This window comes from Branchiostoma lanceolatum, chromosome 3 (genome assembly GCF_035083965.1).
Source record: "Branchiostoma lanceolatum isolate klBraLanc5 chromosome 3, klBraLanc5.hap2, whole genome shotgun sequence".
NCBI classification, from domain to species: domain Eukaryota; kingdom Metazoa; phylum Chordata; class Leptocardii; order Amphioxiformes; family Branchiostomatidae; genus Branchiostoma; species Branchiostoma lanceolatum.
In genome coordinates this window covers 21,458,270-21,481,441 of record NC_089724.1, presented here as the reverse complement: position 1 = coordinate 21,481,441, position 23,172 = coordinate 21,458,270, and the positions used below count along the sequence as shown (strand labels likewise).

The window sequence follows — 23,172 nt, the reverse complement described above, 5'->3', positions numbered from 1 at the left end:
CATTTGGCCAATACTAATGGTCATTTTTATGATGTATAGTAATTAATGTAATTAAGCTGAAGACTCAGCGAGGAAGAAAGTGAGTGATGCGGAAGTAGGGTACTTTTAATAGCTGGTAGTGTGTTTTATTTTCCATAATACAACATTGATATTTTTCTTGATGTAACAAGTATAACTTCACCATTGCTCATTGCTTTGGGCAATAAGACCTCCTATTGAAAATTTGTCGGAAAAGGCTTTCGGAAACGTGTTCCTGAATTATGAGTAAACAGCGTTGTTAAGATGACGTTGACAGTTCCGGACTGAAGTGAGAAATTAAGGTTTGTATCACATTTTGACCATGTTGATTATCAGGCTGCTCCAAACATACAGATAGAATAAAAATGTCCATAGTTTATTTGAAAGTCATTAAAGACCCAATGAAATAGCTGATAACTCATTCAGTTAGCCAGTAATGCTGAACAACAGTGTGTCAAAGCTGGACATGAAAGAATCTTGCCATTTTGTAAAAAAATCGTAAAATTCATCCGTTGGTTGACTTTGAAATCACATTCTGTTATCGAACAGGGTGATAGATAATTCAGTCAGTCAGTCATTCAATAAAAGATGTCGCGATGGTTGTCTTCCACAGCATCTGCTGCGCACACGGACACCCTCTTGCGGAGTTGGGTGGAACTGACGCCAGGAGTGTAGGGCAGCAGTCGTATGGGCATCAACCTTTCCACCGCTTCCATTCCTGGGAAGGAGGGCCAGTCGTCTCCGCGGACGTACATGGCGGTTTCGCCCGCCTTCTTGTCGACGATGCACTCAATGTAGTCGGTGGGGTCGGCGGACGCGATGCAGAACACGACGTCAGCGTACACCTTGACGTTGCGCATGCGGGTCTCCGTGCTTTCTATGGGCATGCGCCTCTTGTTCTTGTAGATGCTGGCGCTGTCGTGGACTCCCACCACCAACTTGCGACCCATCTTCCGCATGCGCTGAAGCAGATTCTCGTGCCCTTTGTGGAATAGGTCGAAACAGCCGACGGTGAACACGGAGTCAACTGGATCGACGGGATCGAGCTCGAGGTTGCCTTGGATGTGGTCTTCGTGATTTCTGTCGTTTTCGAGTGGAGCTTGAGAACCTCTCGACCGCAGATTGTAGTTGTGGAGAGTTTCTATCCTTTCCATTTCTCCCGGGGGTGCAGACTCGATCCTCTTGAGTTTGCCGCCTTTTCCGTCGTGGCGGTCGTTCTTCTCCAGAAGCCGGCGTGCCTTTAGCTTCCTGTCCAGACTGGCGTGGGCCAGGCGGATGCAGAGGACCAGGCAGACCACACCTGCAGCACCGCCCCAGTGGTCCATGGGCACCTCCACGTCTTGGGCGAGACACAGGAAGGCGATTCCCAGGGATTCCAGCTTCTCCTTCGTCTTACCTTCCATCGCGGCCTTGGTGCTGTCTGCCGAGGACTTCGACCCGTGGGGGTTGGCTTTCCCGAACTCTCGCGAATAGAAGGCGCGAAAGTAGTCCTGCACTCTGACTATACCGATCGTAAACTCGTACAAGATGACTACGGCACAGGAGGTGATCAGCACCGAGGACTGCAGTACGGTCATGCCGCGGTAGTCGGTGACGAGAAGGATGCTCCAGAGGGCGAGGCAGTTGACGATCTTGTCGCAGAAGGCGTCCATGAAGCCACCGAGGATTGGGTCGTCGACGGGACCGTACATAGTACGGTGCACCCGCGCCACGATTCCGTCCACGTGGTCCAGATAGTCGTGTAGGATGACCAGCCAGAACGCCGCTGTCGGTTGTCCGATCTTCAGACAGACGGCGATGGGGATGACGAGGATCGTTCGGGACCAGGTGACGATGTTTGCCGAGAAGACCACGCGCTTCTTCCCGCCGATATTCAGGGTACGCGGGATGAGCCTAACGACGGGAGCGGTGATCGTCTGGATAGGTTTGTACATGCTGACGTCGTACAGGTGCATCAGCATGAAACATATGGCCTCGAAGGGCCAGACGAGGGTACCAAGTACCCTCCCCATTGTAGAGGACATGGTGTTGAGATCAGATTTGGACTGCAAGCTGCAGTTTAGCGGCGTGTTACCTGAGGGCGCGATATGCTCCACGGCTCTCAGCAATGGCGATGGCACTGAATGTGTCCCACTCCCAGCAATGCATCTAGCACGGCGGACCCACACAGGTCTGCTAGTCGGGCAGTTCGGGGACAGGTGACCTGCAGGACGGGAAATAATGTGGTACGTTAGGACAGGTGTTTTCGGTTGAACTATGAGGGAAACGCAAGGTCCATCAGCAATGGCAGTTGTATAGAGAAACAAATTACTAGTAGATAAACATAAAAGAAGACCAACAACCGTCTTTTCTGAGCATCAGAACAAAAATACTCAGAAAAGATCTTATTGACTGGGGATGCAAAAGTCATCGACCAAATAACGTCGACCGCCAGAGTGCCAAAGTCCAACATCCTTACGATACAATCCTTGTACCTCCCTGTGCGAAAAATTGGGTCACCTGTGGGTAAGGTCATCGTGATTCAGCAGTGAACAGTGGAGGAAAATCGTTTTGATTTTAAGAATATGCAAGCAGAATGTCGCTTAGAAATGATGTGTTGTTTTGTTTGTACATGTATTGATATTCATACTGCAATTTTACGACATATAAACGATCGTTCATCGGACTGTGTTACGCTCCTGTTTTTAACTTATCTTTACCTGTAGTACTTTGATCTGAAGTTCTGAACACATGTGATCTGAACATAAGCTGTACAGGGTTAAAGTACAACTGACGGCATCAGAATCTCATTGGGTGTTGGTGTGTATAGATCAACATGTGATGAGTCACATATAATAAGTCGTTGTTTAGACTGCCCAAACATTCTAATTTTCTTCTACTTTCCCTCATCTCGTGCCTGGTGGCACAGCAAGGCAGGACGCTTTATTTTTGTCTCTGCCATGGTATGTGAGGTATATGGGGGAGGGGACCGCCCTTCGCCCAACCATCACAGTATAGTCCGAGTTTGGGGTTTACAACGAATAGTAGTAGTAGTAGTAGTAGTAGTAGTACGTGCACAGGCCAGAACTGGCCCCTTGCGTAGGATTATTAATGGCGTCGTGTTGGTGTAACGGTTAGGGATTGGGTCCAGAGGTCATGGGTTCGAATCCCATGATGCTGTATCCTTAGTAAAGGCACTTTACACGACTTTCTTCACTCCACCCAGGTGTAGAAATGGGTACCTGACGGCAAGGTAAAGGGCGGTGGAAGGAGTGGGTTGTGGTCCACTTTCCAATACCATGCCCTAGACACAGTGGATAACAACCCACTGTCCTTATAATACGTAGCATTGTAACATGGCCAGCGCACTTGGATAAAAAGATTGCCTCAGGGGAAACGAGTGATATTGACACATCCGGTTAGTCTCTGCGAATCTACAGACAATGTACAATTAACAATATTACTCGTAGTTCACAGACATCACTTTAAAGGAGTCCTAAACCCCAGGGGGGGGGAGTTATATTCCAATGGATGGTAATTTTAGGAAGTAGAAATGAGCGCATTCCGAATGCCCACAGCGACTGCCGGCCGCATGCCTGGCGCACTTCCGACGACTGCTAATCGAATTACGAGCGTACCCCAGGTTTGAGATGTGGTGAAACGACAGCTGCTACCTGCTTTTCCTTTTATTACAAGTTCAGACTCGACTACAAGAACAACATAGGGCGCCGGCTGAAACGTGGCTCTTCCACCCGCGCTAGCCGTGGCCGTGGCCTTGGCTCGTCTGATTTTGGACCACCCGTTGAGGCGTCTAACACCCCTGATGCTGTAGGTGACCGTGATGGTTGTGTTGGCCATGGTACTGAAGACAGTCCCCCGGCCCCATCAGGCGAAGCTGTCCAGTCTCACTCCCCTGGTCACCAACCTGCAAACGAGGGTGGTGAGAAGGAGCAGACCTCCGGGTCACCATCAACTCAGGCCTCGTCTGCTACCCCCCAAAAGCCACGAGCAAAGAAGACCAGCTACTCCCTAGATGCTGAGGTAGAAAAGGCTTTGGTGGAATGGACCACGGATGTTCGTCGAGCACGCTATGTGAACGATATCCGTTAGCTATCTGTCAGACGCTACTGGTAAGTGCAATGCGCTGCCCGATCGCAGGACGAACGACACTAATTCGTGACGTATATTCTTATTCGCTGTACGGTCGATCATCATGCGTTGTATCTGCGCTGCAAGTGCGCGATGTGGTCGCTGCGCAGAGATCGTGCCGCAAGAGAAGCGTATTACGGCGATTGGAACGCAAACACAAAGCGCGCTCGTACCTTACTCGACCGATGTCGGACGTGTGAACTGCGTTCTTACAACGTCTGAGCTGCGTCCCAGCGTTCGCACGAAAGTTTTGGGTAGTTTCAAAACTATCAGGCGTGCTGGGCCGTGCCTTGTGTGTGCCTGCGTGCCTAAAACTATCACAAGACGATTGAGAAACGCATTAGGTGCGTGTTGGGCGCACGTCAGCGTATGACAAAAATGTTAACACGCAACTCACACGCTCATGCTATACGCACAAGTGTGACAGGGCCTTAAGACTTCCCCGCGGCCCGATAGTGGAGACATGTAACAGGGGTTTACACAAGGAGGTTGAAAATTCTTAGGTTTACGTCATTTTTAGCCAAAAACTTTAAACAATTACTCAAAGCAAGGGCCTCCTTGCTCAAGGTAAATTTTCGCGCACTTCACAACCCTCTATTGTTATTGTTAATGTTATTGTCAACGTGCCGATACGGGATGTTTCCTAAGGTGGGAAACTTTGGACACTTTGTGTGCACTATTGTGCGCACTGGTGTCTAATCTTGGTGACACAGGGGTAGAAAATTCGTGTACATAGCGAGGAAATGTCAGATTTCACCATAGTGTCCAAGCTTGCAAACTTGGGGAAATCTTTGTTTCCATGCAGTGTTAAAATAAGAAAAACACCGTGTGTGTTGAAAAATACCACCAGAAAAGTTTTGAACCTTCTCAATTGCACTTAACTTCAGTAGGACACAACAATAACAACACAAGGATGGGAGCCAGGGAGTAGTGAAGTTGTGTCTGCACCTGTTAGAGAAGTGCCCGTAATTAAATTGACTATTTCAACCAATCAGGTTTAGCTTGATAAATCCGCGCTCTCTCATTGGCTGACCGAAATAGTCCACCTGGCCAGATGAATAAAGATGTGACCTAAAGGTCAGTGACCCCATATGAGGAAAATAGCCGATCTCCTCCCCTAAAATACCCTCTAAAATCGTATTTCGACGTGTTGTATGCTGAAAGTGCGAATGGGATTCTTTGAATATTTGTTCAATGTAAACCCCATAGCAAATTTCAGGTCATTTGGATGTATTTCCGGAGCACAGGAGGCCAAAATGTACTTGTTTGGTCAGGAAAACCTCAATAAAATCACTTTCAAGGTCAATATCGAAAAAGTATAAATAACCCGAAAAAGAAATAAGTTAAATGACTTGGTAACTGGTTCAATGAGAATATGTAGAGAGCATTTCATAAGTAATCCATCTGTAAACATGTAGCGACATGGATCTCTGATAAACAAGGCTGCGAACGCCTCGGCAGAAAGCCAGTAACATGTGCCCTGGCTTCGTGCGTAAATACAGAAACTCAACATAGCATAGCCTTTATGCCATTATACAGCGTACGCCACAACGTGCTGTACAATGTATCTTCCTTCCTGTGAGCTTACAGTTGCAGCTACCATTCACTTTACTGCCAAGACCAGGAAAGAAAGGAAATGGGGATCACAAGGGCCGTTGTCGCTGAAGTAGTAAAGTTTAGAATGTAAACAAGAATAGCTTACTAAATTCAGGCGGACTCAGGATACATAGTCAACCTTATGCTGCGTACCGCAAGTTATCTACGTACCTTTTCCTCCGAAGATAGGGCAGCTGTTAACAGGGCGGCACCTGGGTACAAAGTGTGGTGATAGTAGTGTTGTCATATGTCACATGCAGCCCATGAAGCCTTCCCCTTTTGGGTGCGGGGGTGGGTAGATCGAAAAATTTACTGAGATGGAAGTTCTCTTAAATTCGCTTATGTGTCTGATCATTCGGTTTACCTAAGTTTTATTGGCTCGTTGACATGCTACATTATTCCAGCTTTTTGCAGGCGTCTGTGTGGACTATACAGTATAAATGTGTTACTTCTCAGCGCCCCCTGTACACCTGTCAGAATGGCAGAGTCTGCTAACACACCGTAGGTACATACAGTACGTGCGTACTGTAAATATTAGAGAGGAATGACGATCGACCCAGCTGGGTCATGTGCCTTGTCAGAAAGAACTGAGCTGGCTGTGTGTTACGACAAAGCGCTATATACCGGCTATATCATGAGATACAGAAACAAAATGAGCACGGCATGGGTTGAATTCAGTTTGCTTTATGATAAACAAGTATGTTCTTGTGGTAAAGGAGTATAGTTGTATAGGTCAACGGTTCGTCTAAACAGGAGTCGTCTGTAGGAATGGAGATGCCTAAACAATCAGTGTGAGTTCAGTACTAGTATTGGAAGGCAAACCTTTGTTCACATGACAGACAGGTGACTTACCCAAGTTGTAGTTCACTGCGGGCTTCCCGGAGGAAATGACTAACTTTTGGCACCCGCAGGTATGCACATGTGACCCTGAATCATGCATCCTGACTCAAAGGGCAAGTCAACAGACCGCAGAAGTTTTTGTGTGTAATTGCATGTTTTGCCGGATTTATAGCTCGTGTAACGTTACTTAGGCAAAGGAACAGCCTTATTGATGTTCTGCCTGTCTTTAGCTCGTTACGACGTGGTCATTAAGTTTGCGACAATGAAGTTTAGTGGGTCACACTACATTTGTTTAATGTAACCGATACATAAACATGTGAACTATAAACTTGTAAAGCCGGTACTACACATCCGTGTTTTGCATGTGGGGGCAGGAACCATGGCTCTGCAATGATAAGAAGTTCCTGTATGCCGTGTGCGCTGCGGCCGCAGCCGCTAGGAGGCGTTTGTACTACCCAGCCTGGACGTGCATGTACGGCAGCGGGTAGAGAAGGATCCTAATTTCATCGATCTATCATATAAGATTGGGGGGGGGGGGGGGGTGAAAATCGTTATATATATATAAGACCATAAAACTCTCTTCACGGACGTCCATTGAGCTGAACTAGATTGAGAAATATTTCATCTTCAATTCTAAAAGACGATATTTATTGAGTTACACCCCTTTATGTTCCAACCTCCCTTTGCACGTGGAGTTGAAAACACTGGTCAAAATTAGTTAAACCAAAGCAATAACCCTCTAATGTTGAAACGGACCATCCCCTAGGCCTAGTTCCCTGTCCAAGGGTCAGGCGAGAGTCGGCTCAACAGCGTCACTCCCGGCCCCGTTAGCTAGAATGTCTATTTGCATTTGATTCATTATCAAGACGTTGCAAATATTCCATATCTTTCGAATCTTCTGATCATTCCGTTAAATTGAAAAATTATCAGTCTGCTTCAGATCGAAATCGCCAGTTTCTAACAATACCGAAAGTGCTTTCCTTTCCATCGCTATAAATATCCAAGATCTCCACACAGACAAGCGCCTGCGTACGCACACACTCAAACACTTGTGACCAAATACAGAAGTCTTGCCTTCAGTCACAAACCAGCAAATAAACTAGTCTTGTCTGTTACTTTCGCTCAGTTTCCAGAAATGAAGTAATTCCAGCATCCATGGTATACTTCCAGTAACCTCGCAACCGACCAGTAGGGAGAAATATTCGGACACGAGTCTTATATGTCGGTGACTACGAGCAAATGACAGGAGAATTCTTGGCCGACTTCGACCTGGTGAAGGCTTCACCGCACTCAACCAAAAAAGGCGGGAAGGAGGCACGGGGCCCCGCGGGATACCATAAATAGACGAAAGCAAATTATTTCACTCTTCTCAAGTATTTAACACTAATTACTTGGCAAGGGGACCCCGTCCCGAGTATCTGTCGTCTTGGTTGAGAGCGTCTCTTCTTGCCGGGTCTTTTGTCGTAGAACCTCGCCGAAAATTACAGCAATATGGTAAGTCGACGTTTGTCGTCGTATTTTCGAGACATGTTATGTCTTTCTGTGGGGCTGTAAGTTACGAATTTCCTAAAAGCATTAGCACAAGAAAATTGAGTTTAGATGTTTGTGCACATTTTGACTCGTGCGGTTGAGAGTCGGCGTCTTAAATACAACATGTATTTTATATTGTAAGCTGATTGCTTTTCATTTCATGGAACCTTGCCATGCACTGAGCCACTTCTTTGAATATATTTTTCTAAGCCTAAAACGTTTTCTTCTTGTCTTCCCTTATGAAAGCCGCGTAAGAAGACAGCAGGAAAGAGAAAGTATGGCAGGAAGAGTACCAACATCTTCGCCATGTTCGACAAAGGGGCGATTCAGGAGATGAAAGAGGTAAGAAACCGCCCAAGTGTAACGCTACCATGATGCTGTACAATACGGGAATAGATTGGGAGGGGTTTGCACCCGGGGAGTCTAGCTTTTCCAGCATCGGGGTGACTTCTTGCCATGCACTCCACTCTAATTACAAAGCTAGAGAGGGGCCATAATTCTACCTCAAGGCGTGATAGTCGATGTCTGGAGATGAAACTTACATGTAGAGTTTTTAGTCAACGTTACTTTAATAAATGATGGAGTGGTTTGTGGAAGGGGGAGGGGCAGGATTGGGCCGTTTTAGATTGAGGACTGACGATATCGATATCGGCCTTGTTCTTTTGCATAGATCGCCAATTGTCCTATGTTCTCTGGACCCCCTTGGAAATCAACAATTCTGTTGAAGGGGCAAGCCAGATGCCTTGAAAATGCGATGATAATAATGATGGTTATTGATTCAAACTGTTTAAACTCATTTCAACTGGCAAAAATGGCCAAAAGGAAAGTAACATATAAGACTATTTTCCATTCCTTGTATTTGTTGTAGATATACCAGAAGAGAGAAGGCTTACTGGTAATCTCCCATGCAAATATCCTAATTGGAGGCACACGACATCGATATCCTAGTTACCTATTTGGCAACCGCTGAGTTGGAACATTTTATCCCACGGGCTTAGGTAAATGTTGGCATAAGCCACAATCTGAAGTATGTCAGGAATTGGAGTGGAAGATTCCATTCCTCGTCTTTAGGGGGTTCTCTCTGCTGAAATAATGGAAATGTTATTGTTCGCAACTTGGATACTTGAAAGCAAACCATCTTTTCATATATACTCTATAACCCAATAAATAAGAGCACCCATGATGTCAGACGAAACTCCATTCTCAGTAACGTTATTGTTTTTAATGTTTTTAAATCAGCACAGTTGTAAACAGTGAAGCACAATATGGTCTGTAACATCATATAGCGTAGCAGACACATGATTGAAATGCGTCAAAAATGTAATTTCTGCACCAACATACGAAGCCATTGATAATAAAAATGTTCTTTTTCATTGACAGGCTTTCTTCCTAATAGACCAAGACAGGGACGGATTCATCGGGAACGACGACTTGAAGGACATGTTTGCGTCACTAGGTAAGCACGACACTCGTTCCAATTCCTCAATCTGACCAACCATGGTTCTTTTGGTTGCTGTGGTCATCTCAAGAAAAGACAGTTAAAAGGTAGACCTCAGTCAATAATCATAGAACACAAGTTTGCCTACGATAGATATTGATCCTTACTGGAGCACTGTTTTTTTTCCCAAAAGTTTGTACTGTTCTTATGAGTATATTTGAAGTTGATGTTGGCAATGTCTACAGTGTGCAGTGTGACACTGAAAGTAAATGGTACATTACATGAGAAATCAGCAGCATTTCTACCTGAACTTTACTGATTTTGATGTTGCTGTTGTCACAGGCAAGCAGCCCAACGACAAGTTGGTGGAAAGTATGATCAAGGAGTCCCCCGCACAGATGAACTTCACCGCCTTTCTGTCTCTTTTCGCCAACAAACTGGGAGGTAAGGGCCGGTCCAGAATTGTTTCTAGAGAAATGGACTCGCGAAGTGACTTAGATACATGAATGTCTAAAGATGGCGAGTGAATGCTTTGAAAGTATCCAAAGTTTATATCCTCTTATAATCCCTCCTGAAATGCCCTTAAACGTATTAATGACGTCTAACTGTTCTTGGCAGACATATTGTTAAAAAAAGAAACAACTTGACTTGTCATATCGTCTTCGTCAGGTACGGATCCAGAAGACGACATCAACAAAGCATTCGAGTTCTTCGACCCAAACAAAACGGGAAAGATCAAGAAGGCAGCGTAAGTATTCAGCACTGAAGTCGTGTAAATATCTTCGTATCGCAAAATCATATTACATATTCATCTGTTAGGTATGGTACCAGTAAAGAAGTTGATACAATGCCAGAAAAATTACAAGACTTAGAACTGAAGATGACTGTATGTCCGTTTTATCTAGTTGAATAGGTGTATTTATCATTCTGTTGAACTGTTACAGTTTGGTAGAATTGCTGACAAAGGCGCCGTACGGCGACAAGCTGAACGCTGAAGAGGTAAGCCGCCATTTTGTCTTTCCAAACTCGGAAATGGAGAGGATGAACGTCACAACAGTTTGTACTGTCACCAACTGCCCAGCTACATATTGATTTCATCTGTGCCTGTATACACGTCGTTAATGGAATGTATGGATCACAGAGATACCCTTGGTGGAACCTTTAGTCACTTTTGTTTTATTTTGACAGGTTCATGTTCATGCTATACTCTTCATTTCCTATTATCCAAACCCCATTCCTCGATCATGTAAGCGGTCCGTGTCTGTAAGATGCACATGTTGAACATCAGGTTTTTTTTTTTCTGTCCCCGGTTTCCAGTTGAGTGCCATGATGGAGATAGCGAACGTCGATCACAAGGGGATGTTCCACTACCGCGACTTCACTGCAGTCCTCAAGGGTAAGGAGGTAGAAGACTAAAGAAAGGGAGAATCTGGAGAGGCGAGGCTACATCTAGGGGTTTCGTGGATACTGCTTAGATCGACAACCAAAGCACGTTGAAGTGCCAAGTGTAACACCGACGTCTAGGATAGGAAGCACGACGAAGACCAAACAACGGCAGGCATCGAGTATTCCTAAAACCTCTTTCTGCAGCCTCATGTGTAATAAGAAGCTTTGTCGTAGTTCTACACGAAACTGTAAAAATGAAGTAAAGAATGGTCCCCATGTTACTGTTTGTCCCCCGCTCTCTTATGATTCAACTCTGTGACAACAAAGCAAAGAGTTTAGAAATACATGTAACGTTAGCGAAGGCGTCTTATAGACGGATTCTCAAGTGCACAGTGTCCCAATCATGTAAATGAAGAATATCAAGACAACGTTATCCTTACTGTAGAGTTATAATGAAATAGCTTTGGCATTTATTTAATTTCTTTCTTTAAGTGAAAAAGCCGAGTGTAGAAGCTGTTTTCCTGTACTACATGTGGAATATCTGTGTGACCTTGGCGTGTGAGTGACCTTGGACAGACGACCGTCCTGTTTATTTGAATAAAGATACTAAGGGACTCACAATGCCTCTTTACTTCACTTCAGTAGGTTTGGCATGACAGTGATATGATAGCGTGGTCAGGGAGACATAAGGCCAAGTCGACCCCCCTACCATCATTCACCACAGCTCTCGTTACGAAAACATTCAACTCATTTATCAAATAATCAAGTTTGAAGGTATCCATTCTGAGCATCATTCCATTATCACTTTTAGCCAGCAGTAGTGATAAACCAGGCTCGCTTATTCATAGTTAATGGAGTGGCTAGGAAAACACATGAAGCCTACGAAACAAGCAAAATTGAACAGAGGTCACTTGGACATCGATGTCAGTGGAGCTCCGGAGGGGAACGTGTACATAGTACCACCAAACGGCCTTTCTCAGAGATGATCAACGCAAGACAGAAGAAAAAGTAAGTAAAACCGACAGCTGCACTTACAGGCATGCAAGTTGGCCTCCGTCTTGAATAGCAGGGGGCATAAGAAACACGGATTTCGCTGACTAAGACCTTCTCACTGAGGACACTGAAGGTCGCTCAGATATAAGGAAAGGACATTTGGCTATACGGAATGTGTCTGACAAGGTTAAGGGGTAAGGTTACCTCCCGCAATCCCTGATGGAATGTTCGCGAGATGGTCTCCATTCCACCAGAACACTGATGCCCTTTGTCAATGTTCTTAAGCTCAGTTCTAGAGGGTGGACACAAATACGTGGGCGTTTTCTCTTACTTGTTTAGGTTATTGATTAGCCATCAATGCCCCCCTCCCCTTCCTCCTGTTTAACAAGAATGTTTATGCTAAATGGCCACCGGGTCTCAACGGATGTAACTGAACAGCCATAGGTCGGGAAAGGCACCATTATCACTTATTGAGTTTGAAACCAAACTGTGACCTGTAGACAAATTGTCGGCCAATGGAGTGAACTGAAAGTAAGATGACATTGAACACAACTGACAGTAATCATGATCACATGAAGTTTTGTTCGGATTTCGCCTTAAGAAGGCGTGACTTTTATCGTCAAACCTTTAAGTAATAAAAAAAGACAATCTTGCTTACCAATCGACGTCGACGTATCTGCAATTTTCTTAAAACCTGACTATTTTTCGTGAATAGAATACTTATACTACAGTCCTAAAACATGAAATGTCATATGACTAATAAGATTTTTCGTTCCATTTTACATAAGTCTAGTTGATGGGAATCAAGTTTAAGACACCGTGATGGCATATGCATTTTCAGTGAAAAAAAGTACCCGCAGTTACGATTTTTGCGATGTTGGGAGTGAAGGGATTGGTTTGGGTTTGAAGCAAGATTGACGACCACATGGGTCATTCAAGGAGAGCAGCATCTTTGACGTCACATAGTCAAGGAAAGTTTGACATTCTTCAAGGCTTAGTTAGGGAACAGTTTATGCAAAGACAGAATGTCTCACGCAATGCCCCTTCCTTTAGTCGCTACCTCAGCACTTTGTCTTCAGAAGAGGAATAGCTTACTCTTCAAAGCTATGTGTTCAAACACGTATAAGATAACTTATATGGATATCGATATGGCCGGATGGACTGGCTGTGTGTGATGTGTACTTATCCTTAATGAACTCTGGAAATGTGTGGCCAGTCGGGTTTGGAAACTTTTACAGTCGTCTCGAACTACACCAACAAAAAGCCCGCAATCGACAATGAAGATTCTGACGTATTGTTTTTGTCTCTTTTAAAATCCCTGATTGTAGCGTAATTTTGGACATGACTTGTGGTGGAAATAGACGAGCTCCTAGTTTCTTAGTGAGCGAGTATCCTCAAACCACGGGACAAGAGGTTTGACCTCCTTCTTCTTAATATCATACCAATGGGATCCGGGAGGAGATGTGAGAAAGGAAATCCTAGGCACACATACAGGTCTGCCTAAATGTCTGCCTATATCCAGAGCACTACGCCAGCGAAATGCCCCTACATCATGTAAATTCAGACAGACACTAGTGACCCCCTATTCTGAGATGGTTCGTTCCTCGCCATGCCATCACAAACGCAGCATTAATCATATCTGTACATTAAGGCCATCTCTGGGGGCAGGAAAGTTTGCTATGTGTCAGGGGAAAACAGAAACACGAAGTTGGCAGACACACCTCTCCATATACGGGCGCGCCTGCCAAGACGTCCGCGGCTATTTATATCGCGCGGGGGCTCGATATTTCTCCTCAAACATCCCCGCTTGATTAGGAGCAGAAAATTCTTGGCGTTTTCCTGCCGCTGAAGAGGACCGGTGAGGCTGTGCACGAGAGAGACGCTGCAAAATGGTAAGCTTTTAGTCTTTCTGATCAAAGTTATTGGAACTAAAGGGGAAAACAACATCGCCTTTAGCTTCGAAGTCGACCTGTTCTAAACTCCGCCCTAAAGCCTGCTTCGTACTTTTTGGCTCAGAAAGCGCACAGTTAAACATAATGAAACACAACATATGTTCACGGGGCAGTGCTGTGGAAAGGCTTTCACAAACGATTAGATCGATAGATTTCAACAACATCAACTTCACAAGAAAAGGCTACCGTTCATCTCTATATAGTCTACCTTTCTGCAGTGCCGCCGCATTTCTTGATATGTTAGTGTCGCCTGTCAATTGGCACTCTTGTCGGAATGTCTTTTAAACCACGTAGAATACATAGCCATCACAATTAAAAGATAATACTAATGTGTTCAACAGGCAAGCAGAAAGGCAAAGAAGAAGGCAGGACCGAAGCAGCGCGCTGCTCGTGCCACCTCAAACGTCTTCGCTCACTTCGACCAAAGCCAGATCCAGGAATTCAAGGAGGTAGGTTCATCGGCGCACTTCGAAATCCTTCGGGATGGGAGGGGGGGGGGGCAGTGCGTAGGACGTACATGTAGATTGTAAGCATCGATTTTGGTCCTTAAAAAAACACGTCAGTAAGCTGAGGAGCTAGTTAGAATAAACGATCAATACATGTTGTCAAAAAAGTGGAGATTCCGGAGGGGTTATGGATTGTTAATGATATGTGTACTGGGGCACGCGTACTTATTTACCAACTTATTTACCAACCAAAATCTGCTGTATGTCACCAACAAAAATTGTAAAATCATCAGACACAGGGGTTTCACGCAAAATGATCAGACAAACATTTAGTCCACTACATTGTATGTATCCGGACATTTGATTTTTGAAGCATCATACTGTAAAGGCTACGTGAGAGTTTGCGTCACAAGAATCCGAAGAGCCGCTTCTCGTGCATGTAATAAGATACGCCAGTTATCAAACGGTACTGCTGGGATTAAACTAATGTGATGACTAATGCTAGCCCATCAATAGAGCAAACGGAGTAAGAGAAACGTGGAACTTTTCAGACGACGGTGCAAGTTTGACAAGTTTGCAAAACAAAGCGCACGACCGCACATTCCAGCGGACACCATCCGTGGAACTCGCGCTACGCCTCTACGTGCTTACGACCGGAGTAAGGGCGCGCGCGCAGTTACTGGTTAAGTTGAATTCTAGCGTATTAACTGGCCCCTTTCAGTCTATTCATAAGTGACCTTCTACAGAGTCAGTGGAGCAGCCATACCGCTCATCTCCCACGGTATAAGCTCCGTGCACAGCCTTACAGTTATACAAGCAGTATGCATGGGAAAATTGAACCACGGAGGGTATTTCAGTCTGTAACAGTAAAAAAATGTTGGGAAAGGAACTTAATCAAGATCAAGAACCTGTTAATCGCATCCTTATTTGTTTGAATCCAAAGCGAAGAATTCACCCTTGGGTGAGAAATGTACAAAATTCCTTCGACGACAAGTCTATCAGCCTCTTTCTTCACAGAGCAGTTGCCAAAAGCTATCACGAGTACTAGTAACTGTTATTTTGATGTGCAGACAATCGTGTTTAGACGACATAAGTACGACCAAGTAAATTACATTCGTAAGTAACTATTCATGTTATCTCAATGTGTACATTGCTACAATTCCTCTGGCAGAAGCACCGTCTAACTGCTGCGCTCTTGACCTGAGCTTTACACTGGTACTTCTGTCTAGAAGTTTTAAAACGAGTTGTTCGAAAATAAAAGAGCCTGCGCAAAAGAATTCTGGTTCGCAGTGCTTGTATGTGCCATATATGCTCACCACATTACATTCTTTGAACAATTTTGATCTTGGCGATAAAATTCAAAACTGTCGTCATATTTTATAACGTAATGTCAAATAGCTGATGTATATCTTTAATTTATACAGTTGGTGGGTGCATACAAGATGATGTCACCGTTTCACGGGTCCTTGTGAAGAATAACATGCGTTGAGAGGAAGGCACTCCAACGCGTCTGTTGACGGCCGTGGACAGTTGAGCAGATACGGCAGCTGAAATATATAAAGGCCATGACAGGGAACCCCGACTAACATGTTGCTTCTAAAACGAACTGTGTACAACAGCATGTCGGATGATTCATTCCGCAGATCATGCGTGAACTTGAGCTAGTACCCTTTGTAGCCTGGAGAATGTATCCAACACAACGCTATCTCCCTGTTTTCACTATAAATTTCAATATTTGTGGCAGTTTGACCCCAACTGTTAACGTTGTAGTTGGGAGAAAGTGATTTAGTTACAGTGTAACTTCTCAAAAGTGACAGAGATACACCACACAGTCAATGCGTTTCTATTGATAGTGACTTGGCCATGATACAAAAAGGAAGGAATGCAAGACTCGATCATGCGCCCTTGGCACAAAAATGTGAGTCTACATTGAAAGTAGCAGTTTGCTTGTAACTGACGTGACGAGAAATGTAGCACATGGCACTGGCGGCAGGGATGGAAGCGCTCTTCGAATATAAATCTCTCCGGCTCATATCTAGATGTCTCTCCAACCCAGGCCTTTATTTTGATTGACGCGAACAAAAATGGTGTTGTGGAGAAGAGCGACCTGAAGTCGACTTGGACAACGCTGGGTGAGTATGTGGGGGATGACGTCACGTCCAAACTGTCGTCGTGTCGTGTGACTCTTACACTGTCCAACGCAAACCCTCACGCAATGCCCTCCCTTCCTTCCTTTACTCGCTACCTCAGCACTCTGTCGTTCTCTTTCAAAGTGGAATAGCTTCCTCTTCAAAAGCTATTTGTTCAAGCATAAAATGACTGAAAATAGAATAAGGACATTATCTTGGATCAATACAATGTGGAGTCAAATATAGATAAATAACGTTTACAATAAAGCGTCAACAGTAGAGAAAGCACAGGAAGAAAGCAGAGTGATGGATTTTGAATCAACATGCTAGTCAGGGAATAAGAATATGACAACAACATGCTCACACCTCTTCTGGCTTTCACATTGTTTGTACAACCTATCTGTCCATTGCAGCTTTCATGTGGAGCACTTCATCAGATGATCGCTAGAGGAGCTTTTGATACACCGCCCAATATGTCACCTGTGTCGTTGTTTACCTGTTGTCTGCTGTTGACTGTTTGTTATGTCCCCCTGCCGTTCCCAGTGTTTTATGCTCTGTGACGTCGACCACAATGGCTTCCTGGAAAAGAGTGACCTTGTCGTGGTGTTTGAGAGGCTCGGTGAGTCTGCGCTGTCTTCTTTCTTTCTTTACTCCATTCCTTTATTTCTTCCGTTTCTCATACTATTGTGTGTTGTCTATGACAGCTTCTTTTCAAATCCATGCGATCTTTTCCTTCAGATGTATGTTTGCGCTGACGCAATATAGTGCTTGGAAATATTGTGTGTCTATATTCCTTTCAATCTTATTTTCTCCTTTTGCTCAACTTCTGTGTTTTCTATTTCAAAATTTTTCAATTCAACACCTGTCACTACTTACTTATTTGCCACTGAAATATGAAATATGAAACAGCTGAAGCTTGATTCCTTAACTATCGTCAGCTCATTTCCTGCAAACCATTCAGCTACCTACATTACACGGAGACCTCTATGATAGGCATAGAACAAAAAATGTACTAGACATGTTAGAAAAAAAACGAACTGGGAGATATACTTTGGGAAATAATTCAACCTACATTTACCACCCTTAACTTTTCTTCCTGGTTAGAATATAGCTCTCTAGGAGCGTCGGCATTTGTTTTTGGAGGGAAGAGCTGATTCGCGATTTGCAACATGGGCTCTCATACCCGTTTACGTCCGTCTACAAGCTTCTGGGCGCTCAGAACCGACCTCGAAGAGAGAACCTGGCCCATGTTGAAAATCGCAAAGCAGCGCTCGCCCAAACAATGAACGCCAACGCTCCTAGGTCTGCGAAGAAGGCTGCAGCTGCCTAGAATATGACTTCAAATGAAATTTCACCTGCATGAACCGTCTATAAAACCACCCTGTCCTCACATATCGTGCCCCCTCCCCCTTACCTTGTAGGGAAGTCGGTTTCTGACAAGGATCTTGACGCCATGATTGGACAGGCCACCGGTCCCATCAACTTCACTATGTTCATGACCCTCTTCGGCGGCAAACTTCAAGGTATTTACTCCACTCAAAACATGTATTGTTTTCTTGTGTTTATGAGTAGCGTCTCGATTGTTGGACAATGCAAGCTTTCATATCATGAGTTGCTTAAAGTAAGGCCCTACGATTGCCGGCGAGGATTCCGACTTTAGAAAACCATAATCACTCTCGGATTTCCGCCATACAGGTTCCGACAAGGAGGAGGTTCTGTTAGAAGCGTTTGAAAATTTAGACGCAGCAGGAACTGGGATACACAAAGACGGGTAAGTAGTGGTTTAGTCTGATCGAGCAGCGCCCCTAGGAAGGCCTGTATGGGGGGGTCCCGACAACGCCCTAAGCTAAATTCGGACGGCCAACAACGTATTACGCTAAATTCAGGACGCCTCTCTACGCTCTACGCTAAATTATTAAGCTTCCCAATGCATTATGCAGGACTGAAATACGGCCTAACTGTACTACGTCGTGGTGACACAAAGGTACGATGTAGTTCTCTTCAACTACGACGTGCTTTGGACGGAGTACGACATGTCTGAAATACGGCGTGGCAAAATCCGCAGGCCTGGTAAGGGAGCACCTGGGGACCTCCTTAAGAGCAAGGGATTTGTGGAAATTGGTTGGTCAAGAGCAACCTTTATAGAAAGAAGCTAAAGATAAAATCGTTTCAGTAGTTTCTTTCAAGATCCTTTGTTCTTTAAAAAGCGTAAATATATGGCCTACTGTGAGGGCCGTTATTCGACTTATAACATGTCCTGCTACTGGAGAGAACTGTAGCTAGAGAAAAAACAAACTTTTATGCAATTGAAGCAGGGTCTGAATCTAAATCGGTCAAGCGATATAAACGCCATTTGGCGAAACACACCCTGACACCCTGAAACATGGTATACATTGTCAAAATTAGGGGGAATATTAAGTTCGCGCTGAGAGGTCACCGCGAAAACCGCGAACATAAAACCACCGTGAACATTTCTATATTTTGCAGTATTTGGGTCACCCTGATACCTGCGTCAATACGATATGATTTACATCAGAGCATGTGGAGAGCCATTGTAGTACAGCTTTGGTTATAAATGACAAATCTGTCCAACCCTTGTCAAATTATTAAACCTTTTTAGCAACTTATGGAATCGAGAAGAGACAACAATTCTTCCGCATCAAACCTTTGAAAAACTTTTCATCCTGTCCATCGTCGATTAATGAAAGAACAACAAAAAACCGCAGAACCCACTTCTCTCCTTTGAAAAGGAACAGCAGTTGTCTACACGGGCGGACGTCAGGATGTTTCAGGAGCGTTCTGGTCTTTGATCAGGATTAATAGGGGAGGGGAAAGAATGCGGTCCTTCCAGTCAGCAAGAGAACTACATTTATGGCCCATTGGCCCATATGTTGTATGATAACTTCTATCAACAACTTTATTCTAGAAGAAGGTTCAATTCATACATTGACTGAACACCCTTACTACATGTTGGTCTGCAGCTAGCTATCTAATACCATTGTCATCATCATCAGGCTTAAATCCCTTGCTCTTAAGGAGCACCCCCCCCCCCCCCCAGGCCGGTCTCCATTTTTAACCAAGCGGCTCTTCTGCGCACTAGCAAAAGTGTCAAACTTCTAAAAACAAGATTTTGGGAACGAGTTCGGTGGATTGTTCAATTGTATAAAAGGGGGGGATAGCAAAACAAACAGACTGCGCACTCGTTTGTGACTTAGAGCAAGGTTAGAAAAGTTTGACAACGCTTTACGCACAATTCATCAAGTACGTTTTACGCTAAATTCCGGGTAACTGCTACGCATTACGTAGAATTAAAGTGGTCAATAACGTTCAACGCAAAATACGCAGATTACGCTCTACGTTGAATTGGAGTGGTCGGCAACGCTCTACGTAAAATTAAAACGGCTCATTACGCTCTACGTATAAGGGCATGCAGCCCCCCCCCCCCCCCCTAGCGGCCCTCCCATTCCTCGGCCATTGGGGACAGGTTCTTCTGCGTCCTTGAAATCTTGTTCATGCCAACGTTTGTAGTTTATTTTGGTCTAGTTACCACTTTAGAACTATCCTGGGAAGGTTGAGGGTTATTGTACTAAGCAGACTTAGCATATGAAAATCCTATTCCCATGCTGTTACACCAACGGTTTCATTTTGATTCTAGTTGTCAAACTTAAGCGGTAACTTTAAACTAGATTCTCATAAGGTAGGCGCATAGTCACATCTTTGTAAAACAAGACATCCATGGCCACTTCTCTTCCCGTCACTACTGCAGCTTCATCACCCTCGTCTCGACTGCCGGGGAGCAGCCGTTCACGAAGGAGGAGATAGCGGAGACGCTGAAGGTTCTGCCCTTGGACGACAAGGGCAACATCAAGTACAACGAGTTCGTCCGGATTCTGAAGGGAGGAGAGTAACGGGCTCGTGACAGGGAGCCGCGGATAGAGTATGAAACAGGAAGGAAGAGAAGAATTGTTGTAATTTGTGGGGAGTTTTATGCCAATTTTACACTCGTCAACTCATTTTCAGTCCTAAGGATCGCCATTTTGAGACATTATTGTTCAAACAACCAAACAGATTCTGTGTCGTTGATTGATGATTAAACGAATATCACGTCAGCAGATATAGCCGAGTCCTTACAGACAGGAGAATCATGTATAGAATGTACCCAACTTCGAGGGGATTGATTCCAAACATTTTTGTGTGTTTTAGCATTCGTCGCCTTCAGATAAGATGTGGGTTCTTGTTATATCCGAAGTGTAGTCGTTTTCTTACACCCTAGCGACACATACGTGCATGACACGGTGATCAGAAGTAGAGTGGTGTAATTTACAGCTGTACACCACATCGCCTACTCGTCATGTTTAGACTGCGAACGGTACCATGGGAGACAAATAAACCCGTTAATATGGACCCACTGGAGATTTGTTATCACTTTGTACTGTAAAGTCTGAGTCACGAAAAGTTTGCTTCAAACCAGTTGTGAAACAGAAGCCGGAATACTCTATGAAACTGAGAGCAGGCATGATGAGGCATTAGGATCAAATGGCAAAACGTCAACAAGTAACGTATCACCGAGTTGTCACCCACATGTTACCTGGAGTATGATTTTTGCCTGTCATATCATCGATCCTAGACTCGTCACATGAGACAAAAGTACCCAGAATCATTCCATTATGAAGTCTGAGATGTGTGTGTGATTTTCCTCGGCTTATGCAGAGAATTTTAAGTTATCTTTGCTGTCCTATACTCATACACTCTCAAGCACCCCCCATACACACAAACTTTTGATACACATTCACGCAGAGAAAAAGACAGATACACACACACACACACACACACACACACACACAAACACACACAAACACATCTAGACAGCAAGTCGCAAACGATCGAAAATTAACGACGCGAATCGCTTACTATCATTCCAGTCACTTTATTGGTCACAGCTTCTTTGTGTAGAAACCATCTAAACAAAGGACATCATTATACTATTGTACAATCCAGACAAACGTTTTCTCGATTAAAGCCACATCTTGGCAAGTGATGATTTTTATCATTCCTAATATATAGCACCAACTCTATCAGAAAAAAAAAGCTTTTTCCCGTCGTGCCAAGCTTTAACAAACTGAAGATGCTAATTGTAAGATTAACGTTCCTCTCCCTCGGCCCCATCCCTCTTCCCGAAGCGGAAGTGAATCCCGCCTCTGGTCGTCATCATGCGGAGCATCTGAGCTGCCCACGACAGCAGCCGGGAGGTCTTCTTCTCCCGCTCCACCTGCTCCACGTCAGGCCTGTACGCATCAAGCACTGGTCGCCGAAAGCCTCCTGTCGGTTCCTGTAGGTACTTCACCAAGGCCTCGGCTTCCTCCTCTGTGAGGCGCTCCCCGAGAACTGGGACGTCAGAGGGCTCACGAGTGTCGTTGTCGTCGTCTTCCAGGAGCGCTAGGAGGTTGGCTCGTTTCTGCTCGAGGGCCTCGTCCTTGGACGGGGAGGAGCGGCGATCCAGGCGGTGGGGAGACGGGCGGTTGACCGCCGCGGCCGTGGTCACCAGGACCGCTAACAGCACAGATAGCATCCGAGACATTGCACTGTTATGTAAAAATTGGTACAACAAATCAATCCTGAGAAAGCAGTAAACCTCAAGAGTAGTTATAAATGCCCTTATCTTCTACTACCAAGGTGAATGCCTTTCAGTACTAAGGACATGTCCAGTTTTTTTTTACATTGCAATCTGTATTAACCTTTCGGAATATGTTTCTTTCACAGTATAAAACACAATTCCCCGAATCTTAACCTAAGGAAGGGAAAAACACAAACCTGTTCTTGTAAACTGCTGCTGATCTACCGATATAAGGTTTGCGTTTTATATGCAGATGGCAGTAGGCTGTGGATAGAGCTTCTCCGGTAGAGGTTCTGAGCGAACTGTCGGTCCCTCTCCTTATAAAAGCTGTGCACGTATCCTAAGTTACGTCACATTCACACCGCCCACGTCCCTGGAGATGACCACCGTGTGCTATACGTTTCCGAGAGATATACAGTTTCAACAAGTCTGTCAGAGACTATCTACTAAAAGTAAATTGAAAGAACCAGAACCTTCAGAACTTCAGAACTTTCGCCGGGACAATAGATGATTTCTTGCGTCGTGTTTCCTATGTATCAAGATACACAACAAAAGGAAAACAAATACAGGATTTATGATACGTTTTAAAATGCCTGTCGTTTTTGCTCACTCACTATTCAAGTGGAACATTGATACGTTCCTACTGCGCATGAAATCATGAAACTAAAGAAGAGGGGACCACCCTATCCGTTCCTCTTGCACATCAACACCTAGTTTAATTTACCGACGTCCAAATTGGATTAAAAATTAGTCTCGAGTCGTGTGGGATCAGTTACGATGGACAGAGTAAAATCAACGAGCCTGTTGTCACGGCACATACATGTCTTTGCAACCTTGTTGACTTCTGTTTTATTTCATCTAAGTAGTCAAATAGGCATGTATCGTATGAATGCATTGGTCAAGTAGTCTTGTGTATATGTAGGTACCAATAATACATAACCGAGGCGTTTAGTGTGCTAACTAGAATGCTTCATTTCTCAACAACTGAAAATAGCTTAGCAAAACGTATGAAAAGACCAAACTCCTTTGGTAATTATAAGTTACAAAACAAGTTTTTAGGACGAGGATACCATCTCCGCTAATTAAGCGTACCTGGCAGCAC

General features: G+C 44.5%; 4 protein-coding genes across 5 annotated transcripts; 2 read left to right on the top strand and 2 right to left on the bottom strand.

The window, feature by feature from the left end:
* Positions 1-95: 95 nt before the first annotated feature.
* LOC136431007 (uncharacterized) lies at positions 96-6,053 on the bottom strand. Its single transcript, XM_066422186.1, has 2 exons — positions 5,914-6,053; positions 96-2,221 (listed from the first exon to the last, which is right to left on the bottom strand). Exons 1-2 carry the CDS (start codon positions 5,987-5,989, stop codon positions 597-599), a joined length of 1,701 nt encoding a protein of 566 aa, XP_066278283.1. The 5' UTR covers positions 5,990-6,053; the 3' UTR covers positions 96-596.
* A 1,906-nt stretch (positions 6,054-7,959) lies between these two features.
* On the top strand, positions 7,960-11,551 carry LOC136431004 (myosin regulatory light chain 12A-like). Its single transcript, XM_066422183.1, has 7 exons — positions 7,960-8,076; positions 8,359-8,454; positions 9,493-9,568; positions 9,893-9,994; positions 10,220-10,298; positions 10,495-10,549; positions 10,868-11,551. Exons 1-7 carry the CDS (start codon positions 8,074-8,076, stop codon positions 10,964-10,966), a joined length of 510 nt encoding a protein of 169 aa, XP_066278280.1. The 5' UTR covers positions 7,960-8,073; the 3' UTR covers positions 10,967-11,551.
* Positions 11,552-13,707: 2,156 nt separating this feature from the next.
* Positions 13,708-20,698, top strand: LOC136431005 (myosin regulatory light chain 12B-like). 2 transcript variants are annotated; one of them, XM_066422184.1, is made up of 6 exons: positions 13,708-13,821; positions 14,223-14,330; positions 17,000-17,075; positions 17,878-17,979; positions 18,152-18,227; positions 20,223-20,698. In XM_066422184.1, the coding sequence occupies exons 1-6, from the start codon at positions 13,819-13,821 to the stop codon at positions 20,362-20,364; spliced, it is 507 nt and encodes a 168-aa protein (XP_066278281.1). In that variant the 5' UTR covers positions 13,708-13,818; the 3' UTR covers positions 20,365-20,698. The 2 variants fall into 2 exon arrangements, with proteins under 2 accessions (XP_066278281.1, XP_066278282.1); XM_066422185.1 differs by lacking the exon at positions 17,000-17,075 and adding an exon at positions 16,384-16,459 and having other exon boundaries at positions 20,223-20,570.
* A 669-nt stretch (positions 20,699-21,367) lies between these two features.
* On the bottom strand, positions 21,368-22,654 carry LOC136429316 (uncharacterized). Its single transcript, XM_066419175.1, has 2 exons — positions 22,268-22,654; positions 21,368-22,038 (listed from the first exon to the last, which is right to left on the bottom strand). Exon 2 carries the CDS (start codon positions 22,032-22,034, stop codon positions 21,597-21,599), a length of 438 nt encoding a protein of 145 aa, XP_066275272.1. The 5' UTR covers positions 22,035-22,038; positions 22,268-22,654; the 3' UTR covers positions 21,368-21,596.
* Between the last annotated feature and the right edge of the window lie 518 nt (positions 22,655-23,172).